The following is a 20,767-nucleotide window of genomic DNA, read 5'->3' on the forward strand; positions in this document are numbered from 1 at the left end:
ACAAACTTACATTACCTTCATGTTCTTTATCTACGGAGATTAATGTAAAAATAAGTAGTTTAATAACAAACTTACATTACCTTCATGTTCTTTATCTACGGAGATTAATGTAAAAATAGGTAGTTTAATAACAAACTTACATTACCTTCATGTTCTTTATCTACGGAGATTAATGTAAAATAAGTAGTTTAATAACAAACTTACATTACCTTCATGTTCTTTATCCACGGAGATTAATGTAAAATAGGTAGTTTAATAACAAACTTACATTACCTTCATGTTCTTTATCTACGGAGATTAATGTAAAAATAAGTAGTTTAATAACAAACTTACATTACCTTCATGTTCTTTATCTACGGAGATTAATGTAAAAATAAGTAGTTTAATGACAAACTTACATTACCTTCATGTTCTTTATCTACGGAGATTAATGTAAAAATAAGTAGTTTAATAACAAACTTACATTACCTTCATGTTCTTTATCTACGGAGATTAATGTAAAAAATAGGTAGTTTAATAACAAACTTACATTACCTTCATGTTCTTTATCTACGGAGATTAATGTAAAAATAAGTAGTTTAATAACAAACTTACATTACCTTCATGTTCTTTATCTACGGAGATTAATGTAAAAATAGGTAGTTTAATAACAAACTTACATTACCTTCATGTTCTTTATCTACGGAGATTAATGTAAAAATTGGTAGTTTAATAACAAACTTACATTACCTTCATGTTCTTTATCTACGGAGATTAATGTAAAATAGGTAGTTTAATAACAAACTTACATTACCTTCATGTTCTTTATCTACGGAGATTAATGTAAAATAGGTAGTTTAATAACAAACTTACATTACCTTCATGTTCTTTATCTACGGAGATTAATGTAAAAATAGGTAGTTTAATAACAAACTTACATTACCTTCATGTTCTTTATCTACGGAGATTAATGTAAAAATAAGTAGTTTAATAACAAACTTACATTACCTTCATGTTCTTTATCTACGGAGATTAATGTAAAATAGGTAGTTTAATAACAAACTTACATTACCTTCATGTTCTTTATCTACGGAGATTAATGTAAAATAAGTAGTTTAATAACAAACTTACATTACCTTCATGTTCTTTATCTACGGAGATTAATGTAAAAAATAGGTAGTTTAATAACAAACTTACATTACCTTCATGTTCTTGTTTAATAACAAACTTACATTACCTTCATGTTCTTTATCTACGGAGATTAATGTAAAATAGGTAGTTTAATAACAAACTTACATTACCTTCATGTTCTTTATCTACGGAGATTAATGTAAAATAGGTAGTTTAATAACAAACTTACATTACCTTCATGTTCTTTATCTACGGAGATTAATGTAAAAAATAAGTAGTTTAATAACAAACTTACATTACCTTCATGTTCTTTATCTACGGAGATTAATGTAAAATAGGTAGTTTAATAACAAACTTACATTACCTTCATGTTCTTTATCTACGGAGATTAATGTAAAAATAAGTAGTTTAATAACAAACTTACATTACCTTCATGTTCTTTATCTACGGAGATTAATGTAAAATAGGTAGTTTAATAACAAACTTACATTACCTTCATGTTCTTTATCTACGGAGATTAATGTAAAAATAAGTAGTTTAATAACAAACTTACATTACCTTCATGTTCTTTATCTACGGAGATTAATGTAAAAATAAGTAGTTTAATAACAAACTTACATTACCTTCATGTTCTTTATCTACGGAGATTAATGTAAAAAATAAGTAGTTTAATAACAAACTTACATTACCTTCATGTTCTTTATCTACGGAGATTAATGTAAAATAAGTAGTTTAATGACAAACTTACATTACTTTCGTGTTCTTTATCTTAATGTCTTTACCATATTTTTACATTTCCTTTTTTTTATCTCTAACTACATTAGGTTTAAGTTATTTACCTTTTTGTAGTGAGTCATTAATCATTATGTTAGACTAAAAACACTCGATTCAAGTTATAAATATCTTAACTATCGGAATTTATGTGGTTCCATTTACTAGAAACGGGGAATTTGGCCCAGTGTTATAGCGGCTCTGAAGTTGAAAATATCTGGAATGAATATATATAAATAAAATAGTTATTACACGTGTTTGTATTATGCTAAACTCGTATACTTGAAAATTATCTTCACGAAAAAAGATTAACAAATTGGAGCAAAGTAAAATATTTTGTTTTTATTGAACTGTTTTACCTAGCTACACCCCCACCGGCACTCTGCAGCTATTGCCAGCGAAAAGAAAGAGGCCATTTTACGAGTCCTGGTTTTCCTGAACCTTACAAAAATGGCGTTCGTTGTTCTTACCGAATTGAACCAGTTCAAGGTTTCTGTGGGGTGGAGATTTATTTCCATGAGTTTCAAGTGGAGTTTTCACCTGGTTGTCAAAAGGACTTCTTTAAAATAGAAAATAGGCGTTTCTGTGGCGCACAACTGAAAAAGCAAATACGTAAGTTATGATAAAATAGTTGATTCAATGTCAATTTGTTTTATTTTTGATTTAGCTTTTGACAAATTTTAGTCTTCGTTTGGGTGTGACGGATTTGAACTACTAATCTCAATTTTACCCAGATTTTGTGTAGTTTATTTACAGATACAATCATATCGCGTAACATTTTAAAATTATCTATAACTCTATGAACAAATTATACCACAAACAAACTCAAGTCAGACACCTAATTTATGCTTACAAAATTTCGATTCAATTTCACAATGTCTATTTAAATTTTCAGTTTATTTTGTTGTATTCAGAAATAAAAACGGTGTTTATCCAAGATGTAAATATTTATTAAGATAATGCCAAAATAAAATTTTTGCACTTTGTAGCTCATATGTACAGAATTAGGACAAACTTTTAATTGTTTATCATTCCATCCTACTCATTATTAGGTGAAGTGAACTTCAGGGACAGCTCACTTCCAGAAGTCCAGTTAAAATTCGAGAGTGATGATTTCTCCAGTGATCAAGGTTTTCATCTCGAATATCGACAAATTCCGTGTCGTAAAATCTTTGGTCATTTAAGAGCTCTAAAATTGAGTGATGATGGTCTACGTACTTTTTCTGATACCACAAAATATAACAACACCTCCAGTGTTGATTACATCAGGTTGTCGAGTACACCAAAAAGATTTACAGAATGGGAAGACTTTCGCACTCGCATCCGTAATGGAAGCCATCTCTCACAATCGTTTTTCCTTGATCCAACTGTTGACCTACTACGCCTTGACAGTGTCTAGAAACGGTTAAACTTGATAAATCAAATAAGAAAGAAAAGAAAGAGTTGCTTGCAATCGAATTCAATACACAGAAAGTCTTTTAATCGAGGCTTTTTCCAAATATTTTAATAAACCAGAGGAGGGTTGATCTGAAAAAAGACAAAAATAAACAAATATACCCTCTTTCTCACGGGCCTTTTTTCTTTCAAAATCTATACCGAAGATGGATTAAATCTTAAAAAAAAAGGTAGAAAGAAATCCTTTTTCTTTCTATCTCTTTTCGGAGTTTATTAATCACTCTGTAATGTGCTTCTAGAACTTTTATTCTTTCTTAGAAAATTTGGACAGAAAGGTATTTTGATAATTCATTCATCATTTGAATTTGTTGTTCTTCGAACTAGAAGTCAGGACTGTAGTAGGTATGATTTATTTCACTTGGGTTTCACATTCTGTTTAGAAGTATATTTGTGTTAGATACTTGAATTTTTATTCCTACGTATATTCGTCAAGGGTGAAGGAAAAGGTTTTGTATGCTGTAAACATGCAATATTGAAACTCAGTAAACCTCACATCTTTGCGTTTATTTGAAAATTATTATTTACAAAAATATGTTTTTGAAAATAAGTTTAAAAAATGGTATAATTTATTTTTGTATTGCTTGCTATTACCAGGAAAAATAAATTACTTAGACATTGGAAATTAGTGATTGGACCAACTGAAATCAAATGGTCATTTTATTATTCGTACATTATTACACGAAATTCAAAAGAAAAGTGTGTAAGTTGTACAATGAGCTAATATTTTGTATTTGAATTAAAGAAAGTACATTATTTCCTATGTTTGTCAATGTGTAGTTGTGAAAACAATATGTCAAATGACCAATATTATTTCCAAAGACTAATCCAAATTGTTTGTTTTTGAGTTAACCATCTCAATTTTCACAAAAGTCTTAATAATATCTGTACCAGGTCCATGAACGAAAGTTTAACCGGTTTTTTTTTATTCCAGATATCATATCACTGTATATGCTACATATTAGGGATCCCTTTATGACAGGTAGATGAATTTCTGCCCAACAGATCTCGTTCCTAAGGGAATGTTATGATGGGTAATAATATTATTGTACCTGTCAACAGCCAAGTACCATCAATAATAAGTAGATCTCCAAAACCATTAGTTGCGATATAACCTACTCTTGTATTTGTTCCTCAGCATGTTTTATTGTAGATGTTTTAAGTTGATCAACGTATTGTGTTCTTTACGCCACCTAAGGAAATTTGAATTTCGATTCATTTATAAACAGGGCTTTTATCCAGCTTTCTTCATTAAGTTTTTTGAAGCTCAATGTCAATTTCCATTTCTTGGTTTGGTTATGACATTTCTATCCAAGAAACCAAGTTTAGCACTAGCATACTAGTGTCGGAAGTAATATAAATGGATATACTTTTGTAAACATTATGTTGATGTGGCAATGTCTAATTGGTTAGATGACAGCTAGTCATAAACTATAAAAACGTGATTATACCGTTATGCGGATTATTTTAATAAAATAGATAGGGATACATTTCATGATGTTAGCATGTTATCCACTTTCTCCATAAACATCTCCAATATTTTGTGTGTGTGAGTGTTAATATATATATATATATAACACTTTTCCTCACTATATGTATAGATTGAGATATTACGTCAAAGCTTCTTAAACAGTTACATATTACACATACATCTGTATTGTAGTTCTAGAAAAACAAAAAAAGGGCATAAGTTTTACTTATTCAAGGCTCATCAGCAGAAGATGCGGTCACTCACAGGTTACAGAAGTCTGAAATATAATCATTAAACATTTTGCCCTTTATAAATACCGAATATTAAATTAATATTATTCACACACACACATAAACTAATGGCGAGCTAAAATGTACTCAAAATCTCTATTTGCTTGCTTGTTTGTTTGTCCACTGTATTCACTGTAAAGAACACGCATCCCTCACGTTGTGTGCAAAACGACGATATTTTGGTTGATATACGCGCCTATCGTCTTCCAGTGTTAACTGAACCAGCAATTTTATCGTTAACATATACATTACGTGAATAATTATTTACAGTTTAGAGTCATTTAATATTTCTTTATATGGCGATAATGAAAACACCGAGTTATTTGTTTTACGTGGTTGTGATTCAACTCGCACATGACATTTTTTCGTAAGTTTGAGTTGACATTTAATTTAGGATATTGCAGTAAAATAGATAGGCTTGTTTAGTTACATTTGGAGATCATTAATTTTAGATCTACTAATACATAACATATTTAAGAAAGAAGAAATGTATGCATTATTAAAACGTCGTGTGTAAAAAAAGCAAAGAGTAGGCCTAGCCTATAAAATAAAATTATGCTGTCTACTGTAAAACAGACTACGAATGAGTAAGGCTTACATTATAACACTTATTCATTACAATGAGATTAAAGTCAAATCAACGAATCTATATTATCACATGAAAAAGTCGCTTCAATCATGCTAATACGAAACCTGGAAACACCTTGGTTGTGCAACTGGTACAAAACTGGTAGTGATGACATTGTTACCACATGTAATTGAATCTACGATTATTACTGGAAACGACAAATGGGAAGATATTATTATTTTTATCTCGTATATCCAATTACTTCCAAACTTATCTCCCCTTCAAGTTCAAACACGTGCAATTCCAAGTCAAATTAATTTTTGACATGTCAATCAACAAAGCACAGGGCCAGTCTCTGAAGATAGTGGGGTATAATTGACATCATGTTTTTCACATGGACAACTCTATATTGGATGCTCTAGAATGGGTAAAAATAAGAGCCTGTTTACCAATGTAAGTGAAGGGAAAACAAACAAAAAACGTCGTTATAAGGATGGCCTGATTTAAACAGGTTCGTAGTTTATTTCTAAAAAAAATTAAGCCTAAAGTTAAATACGTTTTTTCATAAATTCACATAATACTTTTTACCTACCCAAATATAGAACGTGGATACAGAGTAAAGCTCCTGGTAACAATATATAATTTCTTATTGTATGAATAAGAGCGAACATATTATTGAGAAATATTGTGAAACATTGATCGATTTCGTAATTTACCACAGATGACTTATTACACAAATTATGATAAATACAACTCAACACCATAGAAAAATATATTACACGACTAACTACCAAAAAAAAATTATTTCTAACTTTTTCTTATAATTCGCTTCCCTGTTGTTACTTGTATATTTTACAGTGTCTGCCAGACTTCTAAGGTAAACAAGCCATATAGCAAGTAATGTACAGTTAAATTATGGAATAGAATTGATGTACAGAAACTTTCGCTTACGTGCTACTATTTTATTAGTTATCTCTGTCTTGAAGAATTTTATTCTGTGTACAAAAATTGCAATTAAAAATCGAGACTCAAGTTCAGACTTTTATTTTGATAAAGTGAAGTACATGTTCAAAATATAATTTATTTAATTGAATTTTGCAGACCATGGAAACTTAAAGTCAAAAAGTTGGTCGATTAATTTAAAAACTAGGTGGTGTAAGTTATACGGACAACAAGAGTTTGCCATTGTGACAAGGAAGTTAGATATTTTTAAAATAACATTTTCTATTCACTTAATGAAAAGTGATGATGCAGCCGGTCAGTTTAGCTCTAGAAGTAATCATAAGTGGAGTTACGTCTTAGTCTTCAGTACATTTTTCTAAATTATTTATACTCTAGCTTGCTTGCTTCTAGTTCCACCTTTGCTGGTTATAACATCGGGTTAGTCATACATGAAATGGAAACAAATATAATTACCACAATGGTTCTAGTTAGGCCTACTTGATCACTGATTTCACCCATATTTTGCCAGTTCTAAGTGGTGTGATAGGTAAAAGACGAAATAAATTAGTATATTGCTTTATGCAGATCCCGCCGATAGAAAAATGTTCAAAAACAAGCTAATAATTTGAGGAGTTACCAGCTACATAATACTTCAAAATATTCTTAAAGTCAATTTACGTCTTTTAAACGAAACAGAAAAATACAGAAAGTCATCGGGGAACAAAAACATTTTTTTCCACATGGCTCGTTGAAGGTTTGATCTTAGCCCTACTCTTCCTTTGTTATATCCGCTCGCTAAGTAAAGCGTTGAATCCCTTTTCTCTCTGTGAACCTTGTCAACAGTAATTTCTCGAGTGACAAAAATGGAGACTCAAAGAAGAGGGTAAACAAAAACGCTGATGGATAGACCACCATCAAATTACCGAGGTAGCCATATATCTAGAAGTAAGAGAACGTGCTTTGTGAATATCACAATTATAATAGTTGGTAAAACTATTAAAATGAACTAACAAATCTTTGGTACAGTTATAGCTTTTTTGTGTTCTGATATTAACATAAAAATAGAATGTTTCTATGTTATAACAAAAAATGTCATATTTTACTTACTCATTATTGGTAATCAATAATAATATCGCTTATTCAAGTTACGAAACGGTTTACATATACAAAGGGTTAATTTTACTATGCATTTAATACTATTATTTAGCTAAAACGAATGAAGAATGTTTGTATGTTTTATAACGTCATCGTCACTTGGTAAACATTTTTGTTTTTCTTGGTAAGGTACTTGTTTTCGTTGTTTTGTACTCTGTAGTTTTGTTTTTCATAATTATTTAAACATATTCCACCGCTGGTAGAACAGGTACGTCTACGGATTTACAACGTTAAAATCAGGGGTTCGATTCTCCTCTGTGGACTCAGCAGATAGCCCGATGTGGCTTTGCTATAAGAAATCACACACACACATACTTACCCCTACATACTGATCTCCTGAGAGATGGACACGAAGTCGACTGTGGTAAACTTGTTGGAACAAAGGATGGATTAGATAGGCTGCGTACGTTACTCTATCTAATACAACAAAGATTTTCAAGGACAGAAATGTGTTCAGTAATCCTAGGGGGAATAAAAATCATTATAAAAATTCCCCAATCAAAGCAAGCTATTTATATGGGTCATAATTAAAAATTAACTCAGTAATGAATACAGCTAATTTAATCTGTTCTTACAATAGTGAAAATGCATTGAGTCATCAAGTGGTATGTAACCCTTGCTATTAACAATACTTCCTGAGATTCAACCAGCTTATGAAATTTAGGTGAGTCCTAAATCTATATCTAAGCTAACAATGGAAAATAATTATCATAAAAAACGAGGAAGGGAATATTAAACATTTTACTCAATAGTGTTTACCAAGGTAATATTAAAGAAAGAGTAGAACACACTTAATTGTGTTTAAACATTAAAGAAAGAGTAGAACACACTTAATTGTGTTTAAACATTAAAGAAAGAGTAGAACACACTTAATTGTGTTTAAACATTAAAGAAAGAGTAGAACACACTTAATTGTGTTTAAATATTAAAGAAAGAGTAGAACACACGCGAAACACATAAAAGTCAAATGCTTGTTTTATACAGTGTCACTATTCCCTGCACCTGAAAAATTCTTAAATAATACAAGACGTAACAAAAAAATTAATAACTGGCCTAAAACTGTCACGAATATTCTATATTAATTTAATTCTCAAGTCATAAGGTGCAATTTCTAATTTTCTAGCATTTATATTTTTTTTACTCAGTGTAAAATGAAAAAGACTTAAAATAAAATATTTGAACAATTTACTCGTTAAAAAATGTCATATACAGACTTTTAATAATACCTATACATTAATATGGTATCAATAAACCTCAATTTGTTTACCTCCGTAACCATAGACACAAGTTACAGTTAGCCAAGCTATCGCTACAGCCCAGACAGTCCGATGAGTGGCAGCGTAGAAAACAACAGCTGCACGGCTAGTTTCCTGCCCTCTGTTCCAGTCATACGTTCCGTATAATACCAGCATCAATCCTGCCATCGAAAGTATCCAACCCAACACTTGTTGAAACTTTATTAAGGAAAAATACAAATACTTAGTTCTTTTATTTGCTAACCTGTATATCTTTATTGCTGTATATTACGGTTTCATTCAGGAAATTTCATTACAAACACATGTATCGGAACTAGAGGGGGATTACAGCTTCCATACCTAATAGAAGAGGAACAGTAAACACTTGGAAACCCCATGTATTTTAATATGCTTACGATTGCTCACTTCGAGTTGCTTGTTATATCAAAATAATGATTCACTATAAGTAGATAAAGATTTCGGAGTTAATTTGGGGCTACAGATAAATTAAGGTAAACAGTTGATGTCCAGGTGAGGTGATTCCAATTAATTTCGTCAGTGTTGATGGTTCTTCCTTGATTTCATCGTACTCGGACTAGGCCTAATTATCCACTTTTTTAAAGATCTTTTCCATGAAATTACTTTCATCTTTGGCCTTTCTTAAGTACACACACACATACACAATGTTTCTATGTCCGAAAGCTCTGAAAAATACCGAATTAAATTTGTTTCTTTGCTTCCAAATGTTTATATTACCTAATTATCTCATCTGGTTAGTAAGATACAAGAAATGAACAAAAGTCAGCTGTAACTACAAGACGAGAGATAGGAACCTTTACTCAAACTTAGGTCACGTTTTAATTTCATATGCAAAAGTCAAATGCTATAATTATCTATACTACTTGCCCGGTTTCACAATTTTTACTTTGTGTAACATCATGCTAGCAGTAGTTGTATATTACATATAGGCTTAGCATGTGTATTTAAGTTTCCTAACAGACTTCTACCCAAATTCCAACATCAGCAATGTTATTGTTTCCTATGTACAATAAAACTATTAGACAAAAGTTCTACACTATTCCAAAACTTTTTACGCTACGTATCCTTACCGGAGATAAAGCAATTTGCTGTTTCTTGGCGAGAAGACACCCGACCATTGCTCCAACACAGTACGCACCGAGATGAGTGTAGGGTTTAAAGTAAATTCTTGTACAGAACTCCCATACCTCGCTAAAGAGGGAAAATAAAATTTATTAATGAGTAAAACCGCTGTTTTCACATAAGCATAGATGCTGATATTGCGTTAATTTTTAAATGTTTGATTTTATTAATAATGTCAAGGAACGTGGACAGTTTCTTTTAGTTTAGTGGTTAATATGCAAAATATAAGACTTCTCACTTTCCTGTCCTGGCTTTACTGGCACTTTAAAGTCTCCCACTTGAATCATAAAACATCAGGTTATTGTGTTTAAAGATTCACGGTATTTATTCACTTAACACTAAACCTGACATAGCCAGATGGTTAAGGTACCCGACTCGTAATCGGAGGGGCGCGGGTTCGAATCCCCGTCACACCAACCATGCTCGCCTTTTCAGCCATGGGGACATTGTAGTGTGATGGTCAGTCCCGTTATTTGTTGGTAAAAGAGTAGCCAAAGAGTTGGCAGTGGGTGGTGATGACTAGCTGCCTTCCCTCTAATATTACACTGCTAAATTAGAGATGGCTAGCGCAGATAGCCCTTGTGTAGTTTTGCGCGAAATTCAAAACAAACAAACAAACAAACAAACAAACACAGTTATAAATGTAAACATCTGAGAGAATTTTCACTTAACATTAATTTAAACATTGCAACAACATCACCTTATACCAACTTATTTTTTACTCACTCGGTTGTTGGAAGTCCGTACAGCCTGGTGGCAGGATAGTCGTAGAATTCGGTTATGGCTCCTGTAATCACCATGGAAGATAGAACTAGAGTTGCAGTGATGAGCAACCCACGAACAGTAGATCTGTGAAGAGTAATTTCATATTTTTGACTTTATTTCAGTGTAAATAACGGAGAAGAAAAATTTGAGCGAAATTACACATTCTCCCTGTAAAATACGTTGGAAACCAGCAGTAATTAGTGGGACTGTTTGCTATATTGGTGGTAAATGTACAGGATTTATTTTTGCGTGATTTATTTACTATTAGAGACTCTATAACTAATAAAATGACAGTCATACAAGAAATTTGGTTTATTAATAATTTATAAAAATGTGTTTGGGAAATATATGGACTTTGTTGATAATGATATTGTTAATTATAAATTATGTTACTAACATATTCTATTTCGAAGTCTTCTCAGATTTATTTAAGACCACAAATTAGGAACTTAAAAACTAAATGTATATATCGTTGTACAAACAACTAATGATAAGTTTTGAATGAAACGTATTATAACTTGTTTTAATTTCTCTCAGAACTGAGTATGCCTATGTTGACACTTATTCATAATTACGTTTTCAGTAAAGTTAGTATTTTAAAGTACTTTGTATGATTAAAGTCTACGGATTGACAACGCTAAAATCAGGAGTTCGAGTCCCCTTGGTGGACTCAGCTGATAGCCTAATGTGACTTTGTTATAAGAAAAACACAAAACACAATATGATCGAAATGTTGGTTTTGTCAGTACGTACACTCACCTCATCAGTGGTACAAGAATTAATAAGGACAGGATGTGGAACTGAAAGTCGTTTGGAAGATACCAGGTGTAGTTCAAGCACTGGAAAAAAAATAAAATGTTCGATCATTCTGTCTAATATAATACGATGTGGTGCAATAGTAGTTAAGAATCGTGAACAAATCCAAATTTCACAGTGTGTGTTAACTTCTATTTTAACTGTTTCGAGTTACTCATAACCTCTTGTTCATGCTTGCTGCTCGATAAAACTGTTAAATAGCCTCGAAATATTCAGTAGTCTCGTCTTACACATACTTGATGATGGCATTTCCTTTGACAAGGTTTTTATTATTATTTGCACAAGGCTAGTCCGTCCTTTAATTTTAGTTTGTTTTGAATTTCGTGCAAAACTACACGAGAGCTATCTTCGCTAGCCTTCCCTAATTTAGCAGGGTAAGAATAGAGGGAAGGCAGCTAGTCATCACCACATACCGCCAACTCTTGGACTACTCTTTTACCAACGAATAGTGGGATTGATCGTCACATTATAATGCCTCTACGGCTGAAAGGGCAGCATGTTTGGTGCGACGGAGATTTGAATCCTCGATCCTCGGATTATGAATCGAGTGCCTTAATCACCTGGCCATGTCGGGCCTTAATTTTGAACTAATAAAACTGAGGAAAGTCAGCTAGTCAACTTTTCTGTGACTGAATAGTGGGATTTTTTGCCGTCATCTTTATAATTTACCCACGGTCCCAAACTATGAAGCGCATATATTATAATAATATTTTTTGTTATTGTTGCTAACGGGGCGTGAATAAAGGATCCGCAGATTAACAGTTCGACCATCTAATCCCTGAGTCTTAAGTTCCTATTTAATTGTATTGAACAAACATTAAGGTGCAAATTTCGAATGTTTTAAACCAAAAGAGAATTACAACAGGAGGTCTGTTCTGTAAATTAAATCATAAAGTAAAATCTACTTTCTTAAAATATATCGTAGAAATATAATGCCTTCTTTACTTACCACGTTTTTCGTTGTCAAAAAGTTGTTAATGAACAACATGTTAGCCCACCAGTTCTTTCGGCAACCTTCCACCACGTGATCAATTCCTTCATGCCACAATGGGCCAGATCCCAATAGTGGAATTAACATTGTGAGAGAGATAGTGAAGATAAGAGGCGGAGCAAGCCTTGAAACAAGAGTGAAGATTTATTAGATGGTAGCTCAATAGAATGGATAAAAATATTCCGTCTTTTCAGGGTAAGTTCTCATGTTTTTTTGAATAAAATTTGAAAATAAACTACTTTTATTTTTAGTTCAGATTTTTCTGTTTATTTTACCCTTTTGCCGGACTTCAATGGTATATGTAGCCGTTAAAAAAGTTATAAAATTGAAACTTATTATCAGTTTTGTCATTTTCCTTAGCTAGTTCAGGGGTAAATCCGAGGAATTATTACGTCAAAAATCGAATTTCGACACAACCTTGTGCAGTTTTGTGCTTACCAAAAAAAACGTAATCCACCCTGAAATTACTAATCCGGAAGTAAATATTTAAAGTTTGAATTTCCTTTGCTTATGCATAATATTCAGAATATTCCAATACTGCATCTTACTCAGTCCTGAAACAAATAATTGGCGATTGATTTTCCTTTTAGTTGACATGGTTAATTATAGTTTAATTTTCAAGATTGTCAATAGTGTTTTATAAAGAGCCCTGACGGGCTGCATGTTATTAATCCCTAAATAAACTCATTTGACTGTTCTATCACTGAACGCCGTCTCCTCCCCTAGTGGCACAGAGGAATGTCTACGAATTTAAACCGCCAAAAATGGGGTTTCGTTATTTGTGGTAGGTAAAGCACGAATATTCCACTGTGCAGCTTTGTGCTTAACTACAAACAATCACGAAAGAAACGCAATTAGTTGTAGTCCATTTTTCATGACTTTGAAATATTATGATATAATTAGCTGTGAAAAGTTATGTTACTACTTAAGAACAACGGTTTTGTAGTTAGTCTCAAGGAACATACATGGTAAGTCCAATATTCTCGACTTCATTATTTACGAATTTTCTAAATTAAGCGTTCTGTATAAATCAAAAAATCAAATAAAATATGAAGACTTCCTTAGCGTTCGTTCAAGAAAATACATTTCAGAACTTTTTGTATTTAAACACGACAGTAATTATAATTATCTGTAATTCAGGTATTAACCATTATAGTAAGACAAAATATTTCTACAATATGCAATCATTTTATTTTCAGTTTACACCAGTTATTACTATATAACAAGTAAATAAATTTTTTCAAGAATGTTTCAACTTACCTCCAGTATCTATGTAACAAATAAACAGGGATATTTAGTCTCTGTTCGTTCTTCTCCAGTAATTGTAAAGTCACATAGAAGGTAAGTAAACCACTAAACAACAAAAAAGTAAATAATTGTTATAACACCAAAAATAATTTTGAAAGCTGAATTTTACGAATTGTCCTTTTCTGGGGGGATAACAAGTAAATAATATATCGTTACTGATAACTCTGACATTGAAATTATTTTTCAGTAAATTACTAAAAATTTATTGACACATTTCTATTATTTCACCTGAGATAAAAGAATGTATCGACAGCTACAGTTCCGTTGACGATCGGCTGAGACATAAAGGAAGAAACGAAATCGCTTGCTAAAAAGCTGTCAGCTGCAAAAAAAAAATAATAAATCATGATTGATATGAAAGTTAACATAAAACTGATTAGTAACAAATGATTATAACGACTGTTAGCAGCAAAAGAAATCTACCTAAACAAATGATATTGTGTATATAGAAGTTAGGCTTCCTTAAGAAGTACTGGTTGTTATTACAACTTATATTGCATATTCACTGGTTAGGTTTCCTTACTGAGCACTGGTTGTTATTACAACTTATATTGCATATTCACTGTTTAGGTTTCCTAACTGAGCACTGGTTGTTATTACAACTTATATTGCATATTCACTGTTTAGGTTTCCTTACTGAGCACTGGTTGCTATTATAACTGATTAGATGATAAAAATCATTTCTCGTTGCTTTAAACAGTTTTCAGAAATATTCCTGAATAACATCAGTCTACTTTAAAAACACTAAACGAAACCTTGACAGGGGTTTAGTTTAGAGAGAGAGTAATCTGAAGAATTCTCTCCCCCAACAGGGTATTCAGGAACGTTGTAGTTCCTCTTCGTCCACTCTCGTGGAAGTTTATTTCTCTATATGTGGAAGTTTACCTGTATTTTAAATTGACATTATTTGAGGTAATGAAGTGAGGTGGGGCAGTATGAAAGTGACGGGTGAGAAAGGAGAGCGAGACAAAGGCCTCAAAAAGGAAGTGGACAAGTCTTGAGCCTGCCGGCAGAAAAGAAACAAGCCGAATACCAACTCCATATCAATCAAAGGAACGTCCCGTGATCAGGGACACGGAGTTGCTAGGATCTATAAAAGTGCCTCAAAAAACACATTTGTTAACAAACACTTTTTTAGTACAACAGCTAAAATTAGAACCTAATTTATAAGTACAATTCTAATTTTAGCACACAACAAGCGTACGTTAACAAAGAGTGACTCATTTCATAAATATACTTAAACAGGTAAAACTATTCATTTATAATGATCAAATTAAAACTGTTTTCTTTAAGTTAGTTAATGTTTCAAGTGCCCTTTTTTAAGTTAATGAAATTTGACATGGCCGTGCTAAATTAAGAAGAGTTTATGTATTTTCGTATCTTAAATTAGTTCGCTAACTTGAGAAACAAAGGAATGTATTAACACAGTAATGTTGCATGTATTGGACAAGTGACTTCAAATCACGACATAAAATAATCAACAAACACTATTTTACTAGAATGTATATGTAAACATTCAGATATAAGTATAAAAGGGACATCATTGAATAAGCTACTGTCAGAAAGGTAATTTTATTTTCATTTTTATCAAGAACAAAATGTTTAAAAAATATGCCCAGTTAGGTTTCAGCGCCATTTTTAAATAATTTGATCATATGATTAAGCTCCTTCCGTTTGTAAGGCAGGTAAAATAAGTTTTAGATTCACAACACGAGAATCGAGAAATTTTCAGTAGAAGATCTATAGACTGAAATATGCTAGAGCGACTATCTTCCAAAGAATGCAAGCAAAACCAAAACAATGCTCGTTTTGATCTGTGGCTGGTAATCTCATTTATTTTTGTTTCCCAAGCTCAGGATCAAACCGTACACCGCTCAGACATGTTTTTAAGAGCTCACACTACGATCTTTATCAGTGCAGTACGTAGATGCTTTTGTGCGCCCTAATGGATATTTTCATAAAGCCGTTATTTACTTGGTATATTAAATACATGTTGACTCCAAGATACAAAACAGTTCATTATTAAGTACATGTTGACTTCAAGATACAAAACAGTTCATTATTAAATACATGTTGACTCCAAGATACAAAACAGTTCATTATTAAATACATGTTGACTCCAAGATACAAAACAGTTCATTATTAAATACATGTTGACTCCAAGATACAAAACAGTTCATTCAATTTACCCCAGTCTCGTGCCTCCACCATAATATTCAAGCACATAATTATGTATCGTTATACATTTTAAAAGCTAAATCATTTGAAGGTTCCATGTTAGCCGAGAAAGAAATATTTTTAGGGTAACAAATCTAGGAATAATTTCGACAGAGAACGATTGATGTATCTAGTTAGATAAAACAGTAGTTCTCAGCTTTTAATAACGCGAAGGCTCCTTTTAATTAAAATTGTTTGACGGACCTCCAAACCTATCGATGTTTTTTGTTTGTTTTTATAAATACTTCTTGTAAACGAAATTAAATAAAACATTTTTGATTTTATAAATGATATATATAACTTTAAATATTGTTATTAAATTTCGGATATGAATTGCGCACCCCTGATGGTTTGCGCACTCCAGTTTAAGAAACACTGAGATATATTTGGTTTATGGTTCTTTAAATTTTGCAAAAGGCTACATGCGGGCTATCTGCCATAGCTGTACTTATTATAGCAGTGAAAGACTAAAACGAAGGCGGCCAGTTATCACCACCTACCGTCAATCTTTGGACCACTCTTTTACCAACGAATAGTGTGATTGATCGTACAATTATAAAGCCCACACAGTCAAACGCCCTAACCACCTGGCCATGCCTTCTGAGATACAGGTCTGGGGTTTAAAAAAAAATAGTCATCAGGGATCGAAAATCACATTGTCACTAATTATAATCGACTAAATACATAAGTTGTTATGGAAAAACAAACAAACGAGAAATTGATTATTACACTTTGTACTTCTAAGACAATGTAAACATGTTTAATGGAAGAAAAATAACAGAAATAATACAAATAACCGTAAATCGAAACGTCGCGATAATATGTTTTTACTGAAAAGAGGTCGTTAGTGTTTCTTTTTTAAACTTCGTCTGTCACCTTTATAACACATCCATGGCCACAGAATGTGAAGCAATGTTATCATTGACATTTTTGCAAAAAAGGGGGGGGGGCAAATCATCGACGTGCAGTTCCTTATTTCGGTATAATGCTAAGCACTGAGCCAAGTACGGTCTCATTGTTTAATCATATTAGATGGCATAATTTATGTGTGTTTTCTTATAGCAAAGCCACATCGGGCTATCTGCTAAGCCCAGCGAGGGGAATCAAACCCCTGATTTTAGCGTTGTAAATCCGGAGACATACCGTTACACTAGCGAGGGGCTGCATAGTTTATGATTACATACATAAACCTATTTATTTATTTGATTTAATTTCGTGTGCAAAAATCCCCATTGAACATTAATAATATTTTATTTTTTCTTTATATCCATAGTAAGTGAACTGTTTGATTTTCACAAATATAAAAATGACCTAATGCTTGAGGTGTTCGGCTCATAGTCTGCGGACTGGGGTGTTAAAAGTATTCTAACGCAAAAAAAAAGAGAAAAAACTATTTGTAACATTCGTGGTTGGCGCAACACAAATAATTTATTGTGTGTCTTTGTACTTCATAACAAATAATATCACACACATTTCACATAATATCACACATAATTCAATCAATGTTTGTTTTTGACTTTCGCTCAAAACTGCATGAAGATTATCTGTGCTAACCGTCCCTAATATAGCAGTGTAAAACTAGAGGGAAGGCAGCTAGTCATCACCACCCACCGCTAATTCTTGGGCTACTCTTTGACCAATGAATAATTGGATTGACCGTCACATTACAACGCTCCCATGGCTGAAAGAGCGAGCGTGTTTGGTGTGATGGAAATTCGAACCCGCGACCTTAAGATTACGAGACGAGCACCTTAACCACCTGTTCGTGCCAGACCTTATTCAATCAAACGATACTAAATATTTCGTGTAAAAATACTTAGATTTTGAATACGCCAGTCAATCCCATCACATAATGTTGTTTTTATTCTTTACCGACAATTATATCTAAAAAGTGGTGTTTCATGTTATTTATTTCTATGCGTATGATGTGTCTGTGCGCTGGCGCGTTTTGATAACGTTTATATATGTATATACATGTCAACGCACGGCTCTGTCACACGAGGATACACGTTCGATAAAAAGTGTCTAACAATTAACTGGAAAAAGCATTACACACTAACCTAAATTAGTTCGTGAAGGCTATAAATACTAGAATCTTCAATGTTAGTTAAACACATTGAAATAGCAACTGCTTTCAGTCATAACCTATGATTAGCAGTGTGCAGCTGTTCGTTGATAGAGTTGGAGAAAAATTGGAAGTGGCAAAACAAAATATAACTCTCATATTTAAAAAAACAACAAAACAAAATAGAATAGAATGTAGATTTAGAATTTTCGTTTATATTTACATGACATTACACTATAACCTACATTTCAAAATGGTCATTGGCACGGTACCGATTTAAGATTAATTTAAATAATATTTTAAAGAAAAAGTAGAACTGGTTGAACTGGAATGAAATGACGCTAAAGTAAAACCTTCGTGATAATAGCAGTATTACACATTAAGATGTTCCGAAAAGTTCAGAATGTCTTATTTATTATGCTGACTACAAGATATTTTTACTATTATTGACTGTTTCTACATGCATTTAGCAGAATTTACATGTATAATTGAGGGAAGTACTAAGTAAAGGGGCCCAGTATGGCCAGGTGATTAAGGCACTCGACTAGTAATCCGAGAATAGTGGGTTGGAATCCCCGTCACATCAAACATACTCGCCCTTTTCAGCCGTGGGGGCGTTATAATGTGAGGGTCAATCCCACTATTCGTTGGTAAAAGAGTAGCCCAAGAGTTAGCGGTGGGTAGTGATGACTAGTTGCCTTCCCTCTAGTCTTACATAACTAAATTATGGACGATTAGCGCAGATAGCCTTCATGTAGCTTTGCGTTAAATTCAAAACAAACTAAACCAAACTAAGTATATACGAGGTCTGTTCAAAAAATACGCGGACTCTTTGAATTGCGCGGCTCCAGTTGGTTCCAGGGGAATCCGCTTGGTGTCGCTAGGTTCGCACAGATCAGCTGATTACGACGCCATTTATCGATTGCAGATATCTTTATTTGTGTATTAGCAACGCGGTTTTAAGTGAAGTGCGATTTTTGCGTTTGGCGGATTTCAGAATGAATGACCTGAAGGAGCAACGACTTGCTGTGAAATTTTGTGTTAAACTTGGAAAATCTGCGACTGAAACTTTTGCAATGCTTAACACGGCTTTCGGTGATGTTGCTATGAAGCGTACGGCATGTTTAAAGTGGCATGAACGTTTTAAGGATGGTCGACAGTCCATTGAAGATGATGAGCGTCCTGGAGTCCTTCCACGTCAACTGACGACCCACACGTCGACAAAATCAACACCCTGGTGCGGGCAAATCGACGTCTGACTGTCAGGGAGCTTGCTGAAGAGTGTGGGATATCAGTTGGATCTTGTTACGAGATTTTGACCGAAAAATTGAAGATGCACCGCGTTGCTGCGAAATTTGTGTCTCAGAACTCGTGAGTGTTTGGCCAAACACTCGATCACTGTTCTTCCCCACCCCACCCCCCCCTACTCACCTGACCTTGCTCCTTGCGATTTGTTCTTGTTCCCCAAACTCAAAAGACCCTTGAAAGGAAGAAGATTTGAGACAATTCTCGAGATTAAGGCAAATGCGACGAAGGAGCTGGAGGACATTACAAAAGAAGCGTACCAGGACTGTTTCAACAATTGGAAACACCGTTGGGATAAGTGTGTGCGTTGGGGAGGAGAGTACTTTGAAGGAGTCCCAGACCTGTAACTTCTAAATAAAGTTCATTTTGTTTTATGACGTCAGTCCGCGTATTTTTTGAACAGCCCTCGTATGTATGGAATTAAACATTTTAACAAATACAATATCATTTTCCTTCAAGATCGTATACAATACATAGTTCAAAATGTGTGTAGTAAAAACACACGTACTTGTTCACTGTATATTTCTAGCTTCTTAGCGCATTGTTAATTAATTTGACAAAGACGTAATTTATTCAAAATCAGCGTATTGGAGTTAAAAGACTTACCAATCAAACAAAGTCACATCTATGTTTTTTATATTCCTTCAACATATCTTTACTGTAACTGTTACCTTAGGTAACAAATCTAAAACAAAAATACGGTGCAAAAGCTATTTTAATTTTTTTGAACGCCTAGCACAAAAATCACGTATAGCCCAGTGGTATTTTTTTCCGCAAATTTTATTTGGTTTCTTAAGTAAGCTAATTTTTCTTCGCTAATATAATCTCGGTTTGTTAATAAACGAAAAGCCACGCATTAAGTTATCTGCGTTCTGTTTACAAGGACATAGAAATTCGATACATAGTGTTTGTTTTTCTTATAGCAGAGCCACATCGGGCTCTCTATTGAGCCCACCGAGGGAAATCGATCTCCTGATTTTAGCGTTGTAAGTCCGTTGACTTACCGCTGTACTAGCGGGGGCTACATAATGTCATAATTCCTCAGACTTACGGCTGAGCCACAGTGGAGTTGACTAATGTAACTTGCTGTTTTGTTTTATTTTTCACGGATCTGGAGTGACCAGAGATTTTTCATTATTCTCTAA

At 33.0% G+C, this 20,767-nt stretch overlaps 2 protein-coding genes and 1 pseudogene across 3 annotated transcripts in view; 1 reads left to right on the forward strand and 2 right to left on the reverse strand.

Moving 5' to 3' along the window:
• The window catches only part of LOC143228561 (cubilin-like), a 48,967-nt pseudogene extending 44,873 nt beyond the window's left edge, over positions 1–4,094 (forward strand). The window contains exons 19-20 of the transcript XR_013015349.1: positions 2,245–2,493; positions 2,934–4,094. The product of XR_013015349.1 is annotated as a cubilin-like (transcript). The remainder of the gene's footprint in view (positions 1–2,244; positions 2,494–2,933) is intronic.
• A 3,279-nt stretch (positions 4,095–7,373) lies between these two features.
• Positions 7,374–10,166, reverse strand: LOC143228258 (O-acyltransferase like protein-like). The gene is made up of 4 exons (XM_076459547.1): positions 10,104–10,166; positions 9,027–9,213; positions 8,079–8,221; positions 7,374–7,543 (listed from the first exon to the last, which is right to left on the reverse strand). Exons 1-4 carry the CDS (start codon positions 10,149–10,151, stop codon positions 7,400–7,402), a joined length of 522 nt encoding a protein of 173 aa, XP_076315662.1. The 5' UTR covers positions 10,152–10,166; the 3' UTR covers positions 7,374–7,399.
• Positions 10,167–10,877: 711 nt separating this feature from the next.
• On the reverse strand, positions 10,878–12,874 carry LOC143228562 (O-acyltransferase like protein-like). Its single transcript, XM_076459801.1, has 3 exons — positions 12,686–12,874; positions 11,680–11,759; positions 10,878–11,004 (listed from the first exon to the last, which is right to left on the reverse strand). The coding sequence occupies exons 1-3, from the start codon at positions 12,812–12,814 to the stop codon at positions 10,878–10,880; spliced, it is 336 nt and encodes a 111-aa protein (XP_076315916.1). The 5' UTR covers positions 12,815–12,874.
• Positions 12,875–20,767: the final 7,893 nt, after the last annotated feature.

This window comes from Tachypleus tridentatus, chromosome 10, assembly GCF_004210375.1.
Source record: "Tachypleus tridentatus isolate NWPU-2018 chromosome 10, ASM421037v1, whole genome shotgun sequence".
NCBI classification, from domain to species: Eukaryota; Metazoa; Arthropoda; class Merostomata; order Xiphosura; family Limulidae; genus Tachypleus; species Tachypleus tridentatus.

Excerpts from the sequence above, each read along its gene's own strand:
- LOC143228562 (XM_076459801.1), bottom strand. The coding sequence starts at position 12,814 with ATGTTAATTCCACTATTGGGATCTGGCCCATTGTGGCATGAAGGAATT. Across the intron at positions 11,760-12,685 it reads TTTTGACAACGAAAAACGTG|TGCTTGAACTACACCTGGTA; the intron begins GTAAGTAAAGAA and ends TTTTTTTTCCAG. Across the intron at positions 11,005-11,679 it reads ATTCTTGTACCACTGATGAG|ATCTACTGTTCGTGGGTTGC; the intron begins GTGAGTGTACGT and ends TACTCTTCACAG.
- LOC143228258 (XM_076459547.1), bottom strand. The coding sequence starts at position 10,151 with ATGGTCGGGTGTCTTCTCGCCAAGAAACAGCAAATTGCTTTATCTCCG. Across the intron at positions 8,222-9,026 it reads TTGTGTCTATGGTTACGGAG|GATTACTGAACACATTTCTG; the intron begins GTAAACAAATTG and ends TATTCCCCCTAG. Across the intron at positions 7,544-8,078 it reads CAGGAGATCAGTATGTAGGG|ATATATGGCTACCTCGGTAA; the intron begins GTAAGTATGTGT and ends TCTTACTTCTAG.